General features: G+C 50.3%; 3 protein-coding genes across 3 annotated transcripts; 2 read left to right on the top strand and 1 right to left on the bottom strand.

Annotated features, from left to right (window-relative positions):
* The first annotated feature begins 1,516 nt into the window (after positions 1-1,516).
* Positions 1,517-9,586, top strand: LOC117645941 (mediator of RNA polymerase II transcription subunit 1). The gene is made up of 10 exons (XM_034386512.1): positions 1,517-1,679; positions 2,168-2,295; positions 2,419-2,552; positions 2,636-2,774; positions 2,855-3,092; positions 3,201-3,402; positions 3,488-3,719; positions 3,808-3,988; positions 4,073-4,274; positions 4,354-9,586. The coding sequence occupies exons 1-10, from the start codon at positions 1,619-1,621 to the stop codon at positions 8,234-8,236; spliced, it is 5,400 nt and encodes a 1,799-aa protein (XP_034242403.1). The 5' UTR covers positions 1,517-1,618; the 3' UTR covers positions 8,237-9,586.
* A 192-nt stretch (positions 9,587-9,778) lies between these two features.
* On the bottom strand, positions 9,779-13,647 carry LOC117646309. The gene is made up of 13 exons (XM_034387170.1): positions 13,304-13,647; positions 13,115-13,228; positions 12,754-12,958; positions 12,672-12,718; positions 12,557-12,626; positions 12,223-12,488; positions 11,623-11,776; positions 11,295-11,497; positions 11,139-11,213; positions 10,763-10,948; positions 10,469-10,689; positions 10,146-10,298; positions 9,779-9,992 (listed from the first exon to the last, which is right to left on the bottom strand). Exons 1-13 carry the CDS (start codon positions 13,385-13,387, stop codon positions 9,779-9,781), a joined length of 1,992 nt encoding a protein of 663 aa, XP_034243061.1. The 5' UTR covers positions 13,388-13,647.
* A 412-nt stretch (positions 13,648-14,059) lies between these two features.
* On the top strand, positions 14,060-16,630 carry LOC117646376 (high mobility group protein 20A). Its single transcript, XM_034387257.1, has 7 exons — positions 14,060-14,284; positions 14,664-14,905; positions 15,021-15,145; positions 15,227-15,415; positions 15,505-15,565; positions 15,660-15,875; positions 15,969-16,630. The coding sequence occupies exons 2-7, from the start codon at positions 14,668-14,670 to the stop codon at positions 16,112-16,114; spliced, it is 975 nt and encodes a 324-aa protein (XP_034243148.1). The 5' UTR covers positions 14,060-14,284; positions 14,664-14,667; the 3' UTR covers positions 16,115-16,630.
* The last annotated feature ends 1,878 nt before the right edge of the window (positions 16,631-18,508 follow it).

Genomic DNA, 18,508 nt, shown 5'->3' with positions numbered 1-18,508 from the left:
CTTGAGATTCTTCGCGTGGAGTCACATGACCTCAAGGAGCGCTTTGATTGGTCCATGCAGTAGAATTTCTCATCTTTAGCACGATCTGCACAATCCGCACGATAGGCGAGCCAACCCAACGCGTCCCCACCATCACGTCACCCTGCCCCGCCTCACACCCTCGCCAGCCTGCCGCCGCTGAGCATGGTGAGCGTGCAGCAGTAGCACGCTCCAGCTGGCAGGTAGCGGCGGCAGTCAGACCCTTCCCCCCGCCCTGCCCTCCACCGCCCGCGCCCTCCAAAGCGAGCCCACCACCTCGTGCGGGTTGGGGGGGCTGGTGCGGGTGTAGTAGGATAGAGCGCTATAGCACCGCCTATTGCGCGTTGAGCACAACTCCTTAGCGGAATGCGGCTCATTGGCCTGGGCAGTCTTTGCTCCAGCCAATGAAAAGAGCGCAAACTACGACCTTGAGAGCGGGAAAAGGAGGGGGAAGTGGAAGGGGGAGGAGGAGGAAGGGTATGGGGACGGGTAGTGGAGGCGTAAAGGGGAAGCCCCGACAGAGGCTAGCGGAGAAAATGTATAGTAACTGCAGTAACTCCGCCATGATCTGACATGAAAGCGCTCCTTGAGGTCATGTGACGCGCTTTGATTGGTTAGGTTAGGTTAGGTTAGGTAGTAGTTCATGTCCTACTTTCATTTCATGAAATCTCTGTGTCGTCCTCTACCATGGCAGAATGCAATAAATTTGGACAATATGTGACATAACATTAAAATGTTTGATCAATTTTAAATCTGGTATTGTCAGAAAGATGAATTGCTCATTATTAACTTTCATTGACTGTTTATACCATGCCTTGGAACAAATTATCCTGAAAAGGCAACCATCCTGATGCCGTCAGAAAGTGACTTCCAAATTGATTGTTCTCAAGATTTCAACGACGCACTTTAAAAAACCTTGTGATTCGTCGAATGGTGGTGATGAGAGCTTTCAGAATTGCACAAAGAGTTGTGTGTATGAGTTGTACTTTTGATGATGAACCGTGTCAGGTAGAAAAGAGCAGTGATAGCAATACTCGTTCTATGGACATGACCGAACAGCGATAGTAGATTAAAGAACGAGTGAAAACTGAGTGAACAGGGAAGACGAAGGCATGAAATTTACTCTCTTTGGGGCAAAGAACCTTTAGACTATTTTTATCGGCATTAATTTTTAATGTCAGCCAGTGGGCCGGGCAATGATACCTTTGCTCTCCGATTTTCTGGCTGTGTTTTTGTTACAATCCTTTTGAACAAAATGAGTTTTAATTGTTTGGAAATGAAATAAATAAAACATCGAAACCATGCTTTCTGTCATTTATTTGATCCTGATTCTCACTTATTTCAAACGCCAAAACTATAGTCCCAGTCAACTAAAATTGCAACTCAAACACAGATGCAGGGCTTGCTTACCCATTCGAGACGCGCGCGCGCTCGTCGCGTGTGATCACTTCCGTTCCATTCTTCGCCAGGCATTTTGTACCCTCCCCCCCCTCCTCCCACCACCCTCTTTTACACACCTCGGCTGTCATGGCACGGCTGTGCAGCGTTTGTTCTGTTTACGAGAAATTTGAGTAAAGTTTTAAATAGTGAAGTATTCAAAATGTCATCACTTTATGTGTGTAGAAATGGTTTAGACGGAACCACCAGCATGAAATCACACCGTTAGTATTCTTGACCATTTTTACATGTTTTACGAATAGCACCAGACGAGTGGCTGACGCCAGGACTCTGGCTAGAAATTACTGCTTTCATTTGAACTGATTTGTTTACTACGCGAATCTATCGGCAACCATTTAAAATATCGTTAAGAGGGCTTCCTTTGCCTCTGTATTTTACATTCATGAAACGACTTCTTCAAGAATTAAGGTAACGGGGCTTGCGCACCTTAACCTCGAAGCCATCTTTCTATTTATTTCTGGCCAGTGAAGAACTGGTTTGTTTATTTACTCACGAAAACCTCAGCCGGCTTGGTTTAAGATCCCTTTAGCCAGTCACCAACCTTATTCGATGTTCCTGATGACGTTTTCTTACTCTTCTTTATTTTAAGACTAGTTTAAATGAAACCATTCGAATGAAGAAGTCCTTATATTGCTTGAATCTAAACCTAACTTTACCATCTTGTATTAAGTTCTTTCCTATCTGTTTCTAGCAACTCCACCAGTTGTTGACAAAGCCAAAGAATGGCAAATGGAACTACTCATGGAGAAGTTGCGCTCCAAAGCTGGACAGTACAAAACGTTTGGAGAGAGTGCCAAACTCTTACGAATGACATTGTTGGTATGTAGTGCCTTTTCTCCCTTTCTGATTTCATCTCTTCTTTCTCCTCTAGTTTGGTCCTTTCAAACATAGGTTGTGGTCCAACTAATTTTTTCTTATTATTATTTATCATTATGATTACAGGAAAAGAGATATCCTGTCGACGGTGTTGAGCGCATCCAGTTGCAAAAATGCTTAGACACTCTTCAGAATTCAATTCGTGTTACAACTCTGAGTGGGATGGTAGAAAGATTAGAAAGTATATCACGGCAGTTAGGGTAAGCTTTTTTTTAAATTTAATATGTAAACATTTGACAGGTGACAGTCATTCCATGTATTCCGTCACTTCTTGTGCTTTCAGGTTAAAGTTCATGACAACTGGTGGTGCAGGATTAGAATGGTTTATTTCATCTGACATGTTTTATGTAGAAGTTGTCTTGGAACCTTCAGGAAATGTGAAGGATGTGAAAATTCATCATGATGGGAAGACAGAAAGACAAGTAAGTCAAATCAGTAAATGATGTATCTGTGACTTCTTCCCAGAGTGTTGATGATCTAATCCTGGTGTTTGGTTTTCTAGAGTTGTGAAGAGTTAGTAAGTTGTCTGCAGCAACAAGATTTTGCAGACTTTGCTGCTCAATTGGAAGGCCTAGCAAGCATTTATCAACTAAACGCAGAAAAGCCTGTTAAAAGCAATGCACTGAACGCACTTCAGTCACTTGAGGCTGATCTTACAACTTTGTTTAATTTACAAACAATGGATGCTCAATCTATGCTTTGCAAGTCCCCTGTGGGAATACTTCAAAAGAGACGAGGAGGTAAGTTTTCTATTATTTGTTTGTTCTCCATTGATTGCAATGATGATTGATCGATTTTGTTTCTAATGACTTTAACTATATGCATTATTGTGTCTTTTCATTTTCCAGGACATGCTATGCGCCTAACTTATTGGGTGTCACCATATGACTTGTTGGATCAAAAAACCTTGTCAGAAGTTACTATGACTGTTGAACAAGTCAACAAACACAAATTAGGGTATAGTGTAACAGTCTGTATGGAGGCATCCACTGCTCATAAACTTCAAATTTCCCCTCTAGTCACCTCTCAGAGGGGAAGCAATGGCAACAAGTGAGATTCTACTTTTGTTGCCGAATTCTGTCCGCAATACCAAACATGCGCTGAAACTAAGATACCTGCTTGATTTACCTTTCAGTGTTCCCAGCTACACGTCTCTGCAGGCCATGAACAGTGCCACTCTCCCTGCGTGTTTTGCCTTGAAACTTCACGAGCCACTTCCACTCTGTGTTTCATTGGCTCGTCGAATTCACCTCATTACTGATATGGAATGTGGAGACTTGTCAACCCCCCATCCACTTCTATCCCTTATCACCCAGCATTCTTCACGCGGTCAGTTGGACTGTGCTAACAACAATGGGCTTTTTGTGGTAAGTTACAACTGCATTTTTGTGTTTTGGTTGAGCTAATCTTTTGATGATTTTCAGTTTGTGTTGTTATCATGTCTTCTATTTGCAGAACCTTCCTGACCAAACTCATTGCTACCGAATGACAGAGACCAAAGGGCTTGAAGCTGTGATGGTCAGCAGCATACCTTTCACACACCCCAAACAAGTCCCTCACATTTTGGGCTTATTGCGTCAGCAGGCAATTTTTAACTCATTGATTTCAAGTTGTATCCGCAGTGGTGGGCGCCATGGTCCGTATATGTGTGCCTTATCTTTTGATTTTATTTGTATCACTACTCTGGTATGTAATTCCTGTCCTGTTTGACTTGTTTCAGACTTAGATGTCATTTTGCTCGAGGTGACTGCATTAACATGGCAGCATCTCTCCATCTCCTTAGAGCATCCTTATGAGGAAAGCATGACTACTGTTGAGATAGATCTCACAGATCCTGCCAATTTCCAATGTAACTTGTTTGGTGCTGGTACGTCAGGCCAATCAGCAGTTACACCGGAATTTGCTGCCAAAGTTTTTCAAAGGTTTGTCATATTCTCTCTCACAGTTTCCCTCTTGTGGAAGGTGATAAAATATCTAATTCCTGTGTTTGATCCCCACTAGGTGCATGTCCATACCTGTAACCATGCGAAGTCTTATCAAAAAGTGGCAGCATCAAGCTTCTATATCTAATGGACACACTAATGGAAATGGAAATTTTAATTTACCCCTCGGAAGTGGGGGTAGTGGCGGAGGTGGGGGAGGTCACCATGATGATTCAAGCCGCCATGGAATGTCAGATTACAACATGAGAGACCCTCATATTAAAATGGAGCCTCATGACGGTTCTAATGACATGGGGGACTCAGCCAGCAACTTTCCCTCTTTTAACAGCCCTTTTTCTGGGGATATGTCAAATGCGTCTCCAATGAGTTCGTATGGAGCAAGTTCTTCCATGATGGGCCACTCAAAAGAGCCAGTGGTAATTAATTTGATGAGTGATGGCATGCCGAAGAAGAAGGCACGTAAGCGAAAAGTCATGGATAACCTATGGCCCAAGCATAAAGGAGATGAGTGTGAGATACTTGTTGAGAGTTCAAGCAATGACTCCACACCTCATGGTACGCCCACCTCAAGAGATGCACCTGCGGATTTTCGGATTCCAACCCCCAACTCCATTGAGCTGTCCCATTTAATGGAGGACGGGAAGCTGGATCCGGCATTAACCGATAAAGGTCAGTCAGAGCTTGAGGGTATGTCAGTTGAAGATGTAATGGAAATTCAAGAAATGGATAGTGTGGAAGAGATGTTGAAAGCTGTGTCTGCGAGGAAGATAAAGAAACCGAGAGAAGAAAGAAAATCCCCATCGTCAATAATGCTTGACATTGATGGCAAAAGCATGGTTCCACCATCTGTAAGCATAACACCCATCAATACATCCTCGTCCTCTTCCTCCAGCTTATCCTCTAGCTTAAACTCAGTTTTGTCTGGAATGGGGCTAGAACGTCGCCCTGGAATAGAAATAATTCCTATTGGTTCAACTCCTCCAGCTTCTCTTCCTAGTACTATCACCATCACACCCATTCCTCCATCTAAAGGGATGAGTGATGATAGATCCCGTGACAGGAAAAGTCGAGAAAAAGCTAGATCTGAAGAAGAGGAGAAACGCTTGGAAAAGAAAAGGAAACGAAGAAGAGAAGATAGCCCAATGGGCCCTCCAGACAAGCTACCTCCAAAACCAGACCCTCTGTCCAAGCCGGTTTCTGTGAGCATCAAGCCCACAGACAGCCCTCCTATGTCAATGCCTCGGCCCTCGTCTCCCGCGGGAACTCTTCGCAAATTCAGCACATCTCCGACTCACACAAGCCCCCTTGTTCTGATGAGCAAATCTGCTTCAAGTCCTGGAGGAATGAGCAAATCTTCAAAACCTTCACCGACTCATCAGAGTCCCAAGCACTCGCCTGCCTATTCGACCAGTTCCCCTAAGCACAATCCAATCACTTCTAGTGCAAGTCCTAAACATCATGGAACTTCATCTCCCAAACATACTTCTGGAAGTTCAGGGAAACCAAGCATGTCTACTCTCAAGTCAGCTGCAAATTCACCATCGTCAGTGAAATCTGGGAGTTCTGATCCAATGAAAGTGAAACCGCCATCTTCAAGCAAGGATGGAAGTGGCAACAGAGACAAAGACCGGAGTAGGATGTCAACGTCTTTACCAGGCTTGGTCAGTAGCAGCAGTAGTAGTAGTAGTGGAGGGGGGAGCAGTAGTACAACGAGCAGCAGTGGTGGGGGTGGGGGAAGTGGCAGTAGCTCTAGTGTCTTAAGTTCAGGGCACCAAAGTCCAAAGTTAAAGTCGTCAAGTATTAAGGTGAAACAGCCTGACTTCTCTATTGGTAGCGACACTACAGTAACGCCAATTCCCCCACCCCCACCCCCAGCTGTTAGTGGCTCATCTACTTCTCCCTCCTCATCCCAAGACTGCAAACTATCTTTGGCATCCCAATTGCCCCAGATTAGAAACCGGAAGAACTCTCTTTCTGCTGTCATTGATAAACTTAAATCACAGCACACAACTGGTGATGACATAGCAGTGACTATTAGCAATAGTGGTTTAAGTGCCAACCCTGGTGGTCCATCTGCGATGGTGAGCAGTGACTCCAGTGGTGGAAATGGGAGCCGAGAACGTATTCCCACTCCAACCAAAGGCCCAGATATGAAAGGCACTAGTATCACTGGTAAACCAGGGGATTCCGGCAAAAATCCTGGTGAATACATGGTCAAGCCTGGTTCTGAAGGAATTAAGCTAACAATTAACAAAACTAGAGCAAAAGAGACTTCTTCCAAATCATCTCCTTCATCTTCCGGTATGATGAAATCATGTTCTTCGCAGTCAGGATCAGGTTCTCCCAAACTAGGCCACACAGGTCTCAAACCCGGGGTGAATAGTGGTCCTGCTTCCAAAAAGCCCCAATCTTCATCTTCACCGGGTCTCCCTAAGATATCATCAAGTAGTGGTAATAGTAGTGGGAGTTCTTCATCCAGCACCGGTATTAAATCTTCCTCTAACCCTTCCTCTTCAAAGAATCCATCGTCATCTGTCACATTATTGTCATCGTCGTCGTCATCATCATCATCCTCAGCATTTCCCAAAAGCAGCAGTTCAAGTGGTTCGTCAAAGTCCATCTCCAAATCAAGTGGTTCTCCAAAGTTAGGCTCCTCAAGTAGCAGCTCGGACCCGAACCGAAGCAGAGACAGCAGTAAACCGCGACCACCGAAAACCAGTAGCAGTGGTAGCAGCGGTAGCAGCAGTGGCAGCAGTAGCAGTGATAAGTCTCTGTTTGCTGGCAAAGAGGCACGCAAGTCTAGCCCTGCACCTCCGCGGGACGAAGAGAGTGATCGCACATTCAAAGCTATTACAAGTAAAATGGATGCAACCTTTGGCCTGGAAGGATTTGTCAAACAACTTGATACAAAATTTCAAATCCCAAAGTTATCTGCTCGGTCTAGTAATTCGGATTCTGATCAAGGCAAGAAGACAACGCCAGAGAAATCGGAATCCGGATCTTCTAATCGGAATACAGATTCTAATAAAGCACTAGACCTTGTGAAACCAGAGCCGAAGTATAGCACAAACTCACCCATTCCATCTACATCCCCATCATTACCTCCCTCTAGTTCTGGCATCACCGTCACCCCCATCACCAAATCTGATGACAAGCTAAGCAGTAGTCAAATTGAATCAAAGATGCCCAAAAACTCTTCCGCTACAATTACTCCCAGTCACTCATCCCCAAGCCCTCGACTGACTCCTTCTCCGTTACCGAAATTGGAAAGCAAGACCCCCTCGGATGGATCACCTATTCCAGGCCTAACCATAACTCCGATTGGTAGCATTACAAGCATGAGTGGTGGAGGGACAGGTGGTGGTAGCTCTAGCAATGATTCTATGGACCTTTCCATTGATTTGAGCCGGCCTTCATCCGATACCAAGTCTAAATGTGAATCTCAGCGTGGCGGTCTGGGACTCTCTATTGTCCCATCTTCATCCAAAGACGATTTAAGTATTAGGTCTGTTAGTCCTAGTGATTCCTCTATGCCCAAGACAGATAAACCAAGAGACTTTTCCATGGTTGGCGAAGAAAGTAAAAAATTGGCTTTGGAAACAGCATTTGCAAGAATGGAAGAGTCACGTGCAACACCTCCTAGCAGTCAATCCTCACAAGATGCTACAGAGATGCTGTTGGACTTCTCTTCAACTAGCAAAGCTCCTTCTGAGCCATCTGTCAGAAAAATGACCGTAGCAGAACGAGTAATAGCTGCTTTACCTTCTAGGCGCAATACCACTCCACCACCTCCCATGTTTCCTGCTTCTCCATCTGTTACCATGCATATTGTCAAGTCACCCTCATCGCTCATTATACCTTCCCCTCAGTCAGGGTCCCCATGTATTACTGATGATGACTTAATGGATGAAGCGTTAGTAATGGCAAGTAATAAGTTTTAACAATTTTATTGGTTTTAAAATAATTTATACACAAATATATATATTCTGTACTACATTTTGATTGTTACTGTAAAGATTAAGAATTGCTGCATCTCCATATCTAAAATGCCAGAATGTTCCACTTGTTATTTTGTGTGTGTGGGTGTGTCTGTCTGTGTGTCTCTCTGTATGAGTGTTTGTGTTGAATTTAGACAATTGTTTATTGCTAAGTCTCTCTGTTATTGCTTTCAGATGTACTGTTGGTTGTTAACTTCTCTACAAGGACAAAAAAAATTTCCCTTTAATCAACTTTCTTTAAATCAACCCAATTCTTCTCATTTTTTCCAAGTCATTTTGGATCAGTGAATTTCACGTTTGTTTTCTGTATTGCTTGTTATTATTTCATGCATGGTGAGATTCCATGTACATTGCTTCTATGTGTTGTCTTCCTTCTTTACTTCAGATTAAAGATGGCAATCGATTTGGTAAGCCCTTGAGTGCCATGATAGATAATCCAGTTCTGCCAGCTCTTGTCTTCTTAAACATGCTGTGATTTTGAAGAACTCTGTCAAAATTTGCTTTGTTTATCTTATTGACTGATGCGTTGAAGAGAATCTGAAATTTCAATCAGTTCTTCACAAGTGTGTGTACCGTATATTGTGTGTTTTATTGCAACAAGCTGAATTTCCTCCAGACCAAATGTGTTTTTTCCTCTCAAGAAAGCTCTCTGTTAGGTGATAAAAACAAACATCTCTTGTTGTCTGTGAGTATTTGATGGCTCACTCCCTCAGTTTCAAATACCTTGCTCTTGTCAGAATCGTTTTTTTTTTTTTTTTTTTTTTTTTTTTTTTTCATTTCTTTCTTTAAATTGTTGTTATACTCTACTTTTTATTATCCCAGAAGGAAATGATATGTCTTTTGCAATTTTGTCTGTCAAATCTTGATTTTGGCTCCTTGTTTTATTCTTACTAGTTCTGATAGAACTGTGAACAAGAAAGGGACTTAAATGAAAGCATTTTGCTTGTAATATCTAAGAATAGAGCTATATTTTCTCTCTAGTTCTATGATTTCTATACATTAATGTTGCTGTATATACTACATATATATATATATTGAAATTGTTGGTTTGAGGATATCATACAGTCCTGAGAAATTCCTTTAAACTTGTACATATTTTCACTTGTTACATATTGCTGCAATACTAGCAGTAAATAATTAACCAAGCGAACCTCTGTGCTCTAAGAGATATATGATTTGTATATTTTGTGAATTGTTTTGTTCTTTATGCTCCATGCCAGATTCTCCCACAGTGTATATTTAAAATTTATGCAAATATGCAGGTTTAAAATAAAGATAAAATGTGATACCATGGCTTTTGTTGTCATTTCTCTCACCCTGTTGTGTTCACAAAAAGTTAGGAGGAAGCCGAAAGGACTCTGAGATAGTCATCCACATTATTCCGATAACTCTTTTCCTCTCCTGTGTCATTTTTTTATTACAATAGCATTCGACTTTGGAGTGGTCAAGAGAAATGAACCAGAGCACAGAGTACTTAAACTAGGGCTACCCGCACGACGCCGGGGTGGCCGGGGTGCACGGCTGGGCTACAGGGGGCGAGGGGAGGGGGAGGGGGACGACGTGGGCGCGCTCCCTGTGGGCGACGGCGACCCTCGCCCCCACGGGGGTCACGGTGTGGCTGCCGCCGCAGAACCTGGTGACGAGACGCACCGCGTCGGGCCGCTCGGCCCAAGCCGGGCCCTCCCCGGCCCCGGAGGCACTGCCAAACAAGCAGCGCAAGCAGACACCGTACACGCGTGCGTCCCCTCATGCACACCCAAGGCACCCCAACTTTACATTTCGTCGAATCTAGTCCATTTGCTTAAGCTTAAGTTGCCAATCAAGATACTTTTCTAAAATGAGAAGTGCATACCCTCGCGGGGGCGGGCTGGCCTGGCACGGCATGCCCGCCATGTAGGGCCGCGTGGGCCGTCGCTCCGGGAAGCTCTCGCAGGTGGGCACGGCGGGGCACCAGTCGTCGCACCGCATGGCCCGCGGCCCGTCGCACGAGATGCACGTCAGGTTCCTGCAGAAGAAGAGAGCGCGGTCTAGCCCTTAATGGTAATGGTAATGGGCGGTAGGCCAGCTCGTGGAAGCGCCACTCGGCCGCTCGGCGGGCGGCCTACCCCGTGTTTGTTGGGCGCGCGTCGAACCGAACGGCCGAACCGTCGCCGCTCTTCACTTCGTACTCCGTACCTGATCAGCCTGACCTTGGTGGCGGCCGCGAAGTGCTCCGCCTGCAAGGCCTGCGCCTGCTGCTGCTGCAGCAGCAGGAGCGACGCGGCGCCGAGGCTGTGCTTGCTGAGGTTGAGCTGCTCCGAGGGGCGTTCCGACACCAGCTTCTCGACGCGCTCGGCCAGCTCCGCGGCCATGGCGGGCAGCTCGTCACGGTCCAGCTTGGAGTCCAGCCGGGTCTCCTGGAGGGCGAGGTTGTGCGACTTGAGGGACTTGAGCGTGCTGTGTCGCTGCTACACTGAGCGGCGCATTTACCGTCTCGGTCAGCTTGGTCTTGGCCTGGCCGAGGTCGTTGTGGATGTTGGTGCAGGCGGCGGTGAACTCGGTGTGCGACACCTTGGCGGACACCAGGCCGCGGTCCGCCTTCTCGGCCAGGGCCGCCTCCAGCTGCCACCGGTCGGCCTTGAGCTGCTCCAGCGTGTGCACGCGCTCCTGCAGCCCCTGCGCACCGAGCACCCAGCCCACCCAGCCCAGCTAGAGGTCCAGGCCCCAACCGGCGCCACTAGGTTTGATTCCGCGCACTGCTTTCGTCACCGTCTTTCTCGCACCGTCGCGGGACGCTTCATGAGAGCGAGAGAGACAGAGCGTGCCCGGAATCAGTGGAGTCTGCAGCGGCTACCCTCGCACTAACCTTGATGGCGCTGGACTTGTGGTCCCGATCTCTGAACAGGGTGCCCAGGTGCGTGGCCGCGCTGTCCAAGTCGACCTGGGCAGGGAGACCATCTCAAGCTCGCTCTCTCTGACGGCCGGCCCGGCTTCACCAGCCACCCCTGGTCGAGGCTCTGACCTGCATGGCCTGCAGCCTGCCGTCCGCGAGGGCCAGCCCCTGGTCTATGCCTCGGCTCAGGCCGCTGGCCAGGGCGTCCAGGCCGTCCAGCCTGGCGGCCAGCTGGCGCTGCTCGGACTGCAGGACGCCCAGCGAGCGCCCCTGCTGCGCCAGGTCGTTGAGGATGCCGCGCACGTCCACGACCGCCAGCGCGCTGCCCGCGCCTGCACCGCCAGCACCGCCTGCACTGGCGGCAACAGGAGCGGACCGAGTACAGGAAGTACAGGGAGACTCCGGTCTGCGGCGCCGGCCCCTCGCGCCACGCGCCACGTCCTTGTGATATCCTTACCATGGCCTGCGGTTGCTGCGGTCGGCGGCAGCACGGCCATCTTGTTCCTGAGCTCCAGCAGCAGGCGGTCGTCGGCCAGCAGCAGCGCGGACAGGGAGTCAGCATTCACGGCTGCGAGGCACAAACCACCGAACTGCGGCCAGCGGTTCTCACCCTTGGGATGCGACCCTCCGTGCGGTATATGAATATTTTTTTCTGTGGAGCTGCCGCTTTTCGGTCGCGAGCGCGATCCCGGGGAAAGGTTGAGACCCGTTGTTGTAAGGGTGGGGTGGAGGCATGGCGTTCAATCGCCAACCCCTCGAGAAGAGCACTTGGCGCGGCGTGGACCGTCCAGGGTCCAGGGCACCTGGCCTACCTTGTTACCTGTCGTGGTGCTGCTGCTCCGCCGCGGCCGCTGGCTGGGGGAGAGTCCGCGGCCTCCCAGCACCGCGTCCTCCAGCGCCGCCAACCGCTGCAGCGCGTCCTCGCCTTGGCCCGCCAGCTGCGTGCGCACAAGGCCGCCGCCGCGGCCGCCGCCATGCCGTCAGCGAAAGCAGCAAGGGTGCAGCAGACTCATCCCGAGAGTCAGAGCGATGAGTCTGCCCCGTCCCCACTCCCCACCTGCGAGACGCGGCTCTCCACGGCCTCGGTGCGGCCCTGCAGCTTGTCCAGCCTGGCCCGCCTCTTCGGCGAGGGCGGCCCCACGTCCGTGCCCTCCGCGCACACGCCGCTCTTGGTGGCGTCCAGCTGCGCCGACGACTGCAGGGAGGCGGCGTCCTCCGACAGCCGCTCCAGCCGCTCCAGGCGCTCCAGCCGGTGGGAGCTGGTGAGGACCTCCAGGAGGTGCGCCGAGAACCTCTTCTTCCGCGAGTGCGCCGCGCGGAGCACTGTGCAGCATGTGCGAACTGAGCGGGCTGCCTCCACGGCCGGGCCACGACGCCGTCCTCGGACCTACCTTCCTCGGCCTCGTCCACGCCGCTGCAGCGCCGGCAGCCCTTCCTGCTGCGCGCCTTGCCGACCTTGGCCTGCGTCTTGGCCGTCGTGGTGGTGACCGCGCCCGGCACCGCGACCGAGGGGCCGTCGCTGCCGCTGCTGCTGCTCCTACTGGCGCTGCTGTCTGCGCGCTGCCGGAGAGGACAGCCCCCATCAGGCAGAGGCCAAAGGCGGGGCACCGACGGCGAGGTCGAGGCCGAGGCCGCGGCAGTGGACCCACCGTCCGGGATGACTCCGAGTCGTCGTGCTGCTGCGCGCGCCTGGCCACCTCCCTGTCCCTCCGCAGGCTCCTGTCCCGCACGCGGTAGTCCGACAGCTTGGCGACGGGGACGGCGCTGGCCGAGGCGCTGCCGGCCATGGCCGCCTGGTTCGCGCCAACGGCACCGCGGCATTACTCTACTCTCGCCTTTCCACCCACTAGCAGACTGATTCCGAGCGTCGTTGTCGTCGCTGTCTCTCTCGCACTCATGGGGCGTTGCGTACAGGTGCGAGAGAGGCAGAGCGACGGAGCACTCCGTACCTGTATCCGCTCCGAATCGGGGCCCCGGAACTCGACGGCGCACTGCTGCAGCTCCAGCTGCTTGATCATGACGTGCAGCAGCGAGTGGAGGATGTTGAAGTTGACGGAGCCCACCTGTACGACCAAAACACAAGGAAAGTCATTTTTGGAGGAGATTCGGCCAGGGGGACGCGACGGCGACACGAGTACCTCTGGCGACCCGAGAGCGAGGTCCACCATCTGCGGCAGCGTCAGTGACACGCTGGGGCCTGCCATGGGCCCTGCCATGGGCATGGGGGCCGTGAAGGCCTCACGGGCCCAACAGGTCACCGGGGTTGTGTGCTGCTTTGCTGCTACACGCACTGCGCGCTGATCCTCGTTCACAACGCTGTCCTGCGAGTGCAAGCGATAGCGGTAGCGAAGAGGGCCATAAACTGGTCATACACCGGCCCATGAAGCTGACCACTGCGGCTTGCGGCTACGCGGAGCACACGGATCTCTCGCCATGCTCGTCGTGCCGGCCTGACAATAGTGGCACACTGCTCCCAAACAATGCCCCCAACAATGACGGCGGCTGCAGCTGCAGGACCTGCAGGACCTGCAGGACAGGACGGCACTCTTGTCTTCGCTCTTTTCTCCGTACAGGACAGATGTAAACAGGGGCTTCATATCTCAGTTTAGTTTAATAGCGGTGCTGCACTGTATATGAGTTTTGGATTTTTCCTAGACAATTTAAGGAGGATTTCTGGTTTGTTTTTCCACCCGTGATGTGTTCTATGTTAGATGTTCAACTTCACTGTTGTATGCCGTGTGTCGCGTCGCTCGTGCCAGCGACAAGTTTGCTTGCTTTGCGACTGGCTTTGAAAAGCCCGCGCCGCGCCCACCGCCTTTTTAGGCCACCGTGGGTTTTCCCTGTTTTCCGCTGGAAGGCCGTGAGCACGCGTAGCAAGCGCTGTCTCTCTTGCTCCTCCTCTGTGATCATATGCTTCTTTCTCTCACTCCCTCTCCCTCTGTCATCCAACAAAAGCAAAAGCACAGCACCGCGGTGTCTGTTCGGCGTTCGACAACAACATTCCACTAGAAGTCTTATTGTTGAACCGTGTACATTCAAGTCAAAGCTGAATGAACTTCTAGTCCATCCCTGACTCTTCCAATTTCTGCCGGTTTCGCTCCCCGGAGGCTCTGGATTGTGTAAGTGCCAAAAGTACGCTTGCATGTCTCTTAACCTAGAATCATGTCTGCTTGCAAATCAAGTACCAGTTATGATGGTATGGAAATCAGCTAAAAGTCAATTCCATTTCGTTATGAAGTTATTTTGTCTAGGTTTCTTGAGTTTTATTCTTGACTGCCATGTTCTGTCATCTGCCTTCATTTAATCTCTTTTGTTTTATATTTGACTTCCAAGTCCTCTCTAGTTTGTAAAGAAGGGTTTTCTCTATTTTGGTTTTAAGAAACTTTATAGGAAAGTTCCTGAACACTGGTGACGCTGCTGATGTGGATAGCAGCTACCACCTCATCTGTTCATGCTACTGTCTGCTCATACTTCTTTCCATGCTGTGGTTGTCAACAGAAAAATGGCAGCGGTTCCTAAGCCAGAGAATGCGGCTGAAACTATAGCTGCTGCTGTGCCTGTCACTGTGCCTGTCGCTGTGCCTGTCGCTGTGCCTGGTCCTTCACCTGGCGATGCCCCTGCTGCTGTGCCCGTGGCAGTAGCTGAAAATACGCCCGACATTGAAGTGATTAAAATTAAACCTAAGTCTAAGAAAAAGAAAAACAAGTTAGGTCTTTCAGCACCCCGTCAGCCATTAACTGGTGAGTTTGAAACGTTGTCAAGTGACGAACAGATTTTGCATGACTTGTTTTGTCTTGTTTCTCACATAATCAGGCAGTCTCTGTTAAAATTTTTCTTCGTCCCTTTCTTTTTTAGGCTATATAAGATATCTAAACAGCCGGCGAGATACATTAAGAAATGACAATCCAAACTTGACGTTTGCTGATATTACAAAAATTCTGGCTCAGGAATGGGCAAACTTACCTCCTGAGGAAAAGAGAGTGAGTATTGATGGGTACAATACTCAAACAGTTGAAGAGGCTCAAATCACCAGTGTTCTAAGTACCTTCTTTTATTTTTAGCCATACCAAGAAGCAGGGGAACAAGATAGAGAGCGATACCTTCAAGAAATGGAAACATACAAGAAGACAGATGCTTACAAGGAATATCTCCGTCAGCAGGAAGAGTCAAAACAGAAAGGAAAAGAAAAGATAAAAGAAAAAGAACCTGAACCTAAAAAGGCAAAGGTTATAGCTGAACAAAATGATGAGGTATTTACTATAACTCTTTTCATTTCTGAAAAAGCTACACCATTTCTGTATTAATTTTGTGTTCTCTTTCTTTCTCTTTCTTTTCATAGAGCAACAGTAGTGGTTATGATATTCCTATCTTCACAGAAGAATTCCTGGACCTAAATAAAAGTAAGAAATATCTGCTTTGATCAAGAAAACAGAATCAAGTTTCACTTCTTCTAATGTGATGCATATTTATTATATTCATTATTTTTCCCTTCAGCTCGAGAGGCAGAACTTCGTCAATTGAGAAAATCTAGCACAGACTATGAGTTACAGAATGCCTCATTAAGCAGAATCGTGGAGAGCATGAGAACTGCTGTAACGAATATGGAAAGTGACGTAAATGCGCAAAGAGCCAATAACCTAGCTCTTAGCAGACACTTGGATCAACTGCGAGCTTCTCTAGCTGCAGCATTCCATGCAGTAGCGTTGCCTGGTGAGCCTTTCATACTTTGCTGGTGGCTTCATACTTATGTCCTCCATGAAGTGACAAATTTAAATCCTTCCATATTGTTTTTTGTTTTTGTAGATACAAATGAACGGCCAACAGTTGACTCTATTGATTTCTATATGCAGAAAATGCATAGCCTCTTCACTGGACCTTCTGCAAATCAACATTCTCAACTTCTTGCTAGGGTTTCTGGGATTGTCGAACGTTTGGATCTGCATGGCTGATACATTACTTAGTTTGTGGAGCAAATTTTGATGTTCAATGTTTAATAGTTCTTCCTTCCCTGTGAAAGACTGCTTTAAGATCTCAGTTTAACCCAGATTGAAATTTTTTCTTGTTTTGTTGTTCAGTTCTGACAAAAATATTTTTCACTCTGAACTCCCTGTACATTAATTGACCCGGAACAATTAACTCCAATTGTACCTCCCATAATTCGTCAAAGAACTTTCTGGAACCAGGCTCTTGTATTTAGTATTTCCCTACTTGGGAGGTAATGTGATTTATATTAAGTTGATTTTTTTGTGAATACTGTAAATTTTTTTTGTATTAGGATGGATGTGAAAAAAAAAAATGAAATGTATGTACCTTTTGTTGAGACAAAAGTCCCATTTTGTGTCTCATGTCAATGTTCTGCTCATTTTTCAAAACAAACTATCATTAGCATTCAGTATTTTGTATATTTCTTTGCAATAATATGTGACTGCAGGCATTCATTAACAATAAAACATCAGAGCAGCCACCTTGACATGTTTTCTTTTAAATCCTTGATCCTTGATTTTAAGACCCTTGGGCTTAAGACATCAAAAATTTAAAACAGCCCAAATTGGAGTATGTCGAGCTGCACCACTCCCTCATGACTCCTGAATCATGGACTGTTTCGGCCCTAGAAAGCCATTTTTCTGGTCGCTATCGTTACACCGCGCCGGGAAGGTAGACCACCCTTTTGGCACGTTTCTGGGAAGACTTGCAGAAGAAGACACCAGCCTAAAGCCACGCCCGTGGGTCGAACCCGTTGCTTTAACGCAGCAGCCGCTTCCTCTGCGCTCTGAGCCACTGTACACACGTCTCCTTTCATGCTGGACCCATGGCCGAGCGGCAGCGGGGCTCTCCAGCTTGTGGGACACGCTTCTTGAGCCCTCTCTGGTCCGGCCCAGTCCGGCCGCAGGGCGCCGCTGACGCCACGGCGAGCGGCACGGCGAGCGCCAGCCACGGCCTAACAATGGGAGGATGGAGTCACGGACTCCAGTCTGCAGTCCAGGATGAGCTGCTCTGCCTCTGCCGGCGTCTGGCCTGGTCTGGGCGCTGCAACCGCTGCAACAGCCACACCGAAACCCAGCCAGCAGCCCAGCCCGCCAGCCCGGTCCGCCCCGCTCGGCCTGCATCCTCGGGGAATCGACCATCAACCTTGGGGGCTCGCCGCCGCTGCCGCCGCGGTAGCGCGGTACGTGACGTGCTTTCGGAAGGCACTCGTCCTTGGCTGGAACGCGTTAACAGTGCGTCGTGCGACTGCACCCCGCGTCCTGCATCCTGCCCTCTAGGGACTCCGGGCGCTCCGGGCTCCGGCGGCGGCCTTGTGGTCGTAGCTTCGACTCCCGCGCCGGCCCAACGCCGCCAGACGCGGCCAGAGATCCCTTGCTGCCTGCTGAGCAGCACGCTAGCGGCAGGCTTGGCGATGACCGGGCGAAGCTCGGCGAAGCTCGGAGAAGCACAGGATGCGCCGCGCCGCACCACGGCATGGCTGCCGGCTTGGCTGCCCCCCCGGTTCGCACCGCGGGGAAAAACGAGGAAGAGGAGAGGGGGCGCCGGCGGGTCTCCGCCGCGATGCCTAGGATGTTCTGCCCGGAGGAGCCCGGCCAGAGTGCCCGGCCAGGGAGCCCGGCCCGGCGAGGCCCGGGTGCACTCAAGTGTTGTTCAGTAGTGCGCCGTCCGCCGATGCCCTCCGCCCAAGTGCAGGAGCCAGGACCGCGACGAGCCTCGCGCCTCGCGCCAAGCAGTGCCGCCACCGCGCGCGGCCCGACGCCGCACCGACTGTCCGCGGTTCAAATTCTGCTTCGTTTTGTATTTTCGCGCGCTGTGCCATGAAGGACCGGTGGTCTGCTTGTCCGGGCCACTGAGCGCGCCGCCGTGAGTGCATGCACGCGTGCGCTGGGGCGTGCTCGTGCACGCCGACCGCGGCCCCCGAGGCAGTGACCCCGAGGAAGTGGACGTTGACTCCCCCGGCCGGCGTCCAGACCGTCCAGACCGCCCAGGCCGCCCAGCCGGGCGCGGACTGCAGGCCTCTGCACGCCGCCGCGCCGCCGCCCCCGCCAGAGCGCGCGGCTGCGGGACCGCGGCGTGTGTAGTGGCCTCACTGGCGTGGCAGGGCGGCAGGGCCTCCGGTGGGCGCCAAGGCACGCCACGGCCCGCCACGGCCCGCCACGGCCCGCCAAGGTGAAGGCTGCGGCCCGATTGGCGGCCGCGCGCCCAGGACGCCGAGACCGCGCGGCGGCGCTCCGCCTGGAGACAGGGGCCACGCCGGCCACGCCGAGCCCATCCTTGCAGACGAGCCGGCGCGCGCGGCCCGTGTGCAGTACTCCGGAGGACGCCGTCGTCCCGCCCCCGCCGACGGGCTGCGCAGA

The sequence above is a fragment of the Thrips palmi genome, unplaced genomic scaffold (assembly GCF_012932325.1).
Source record: "Thrips palmi isolate BJ-2018 unplaced genomic scaffold, TpBJ-2018v1 HiC_scaffold_19, whole genome shotgun sequence".
In the NCBI taxonomy this organism is placed as follows: Eukaryota; Metazoa; Arthropoda; class Insecta; order Thysanoptera; family Thripidae; genus Thrips; species Thrips palmi.
Note: the sequence above shows the minus strand (reverse complement) of the source record. Positions and strands in the feature narration are given on the sequence as shown.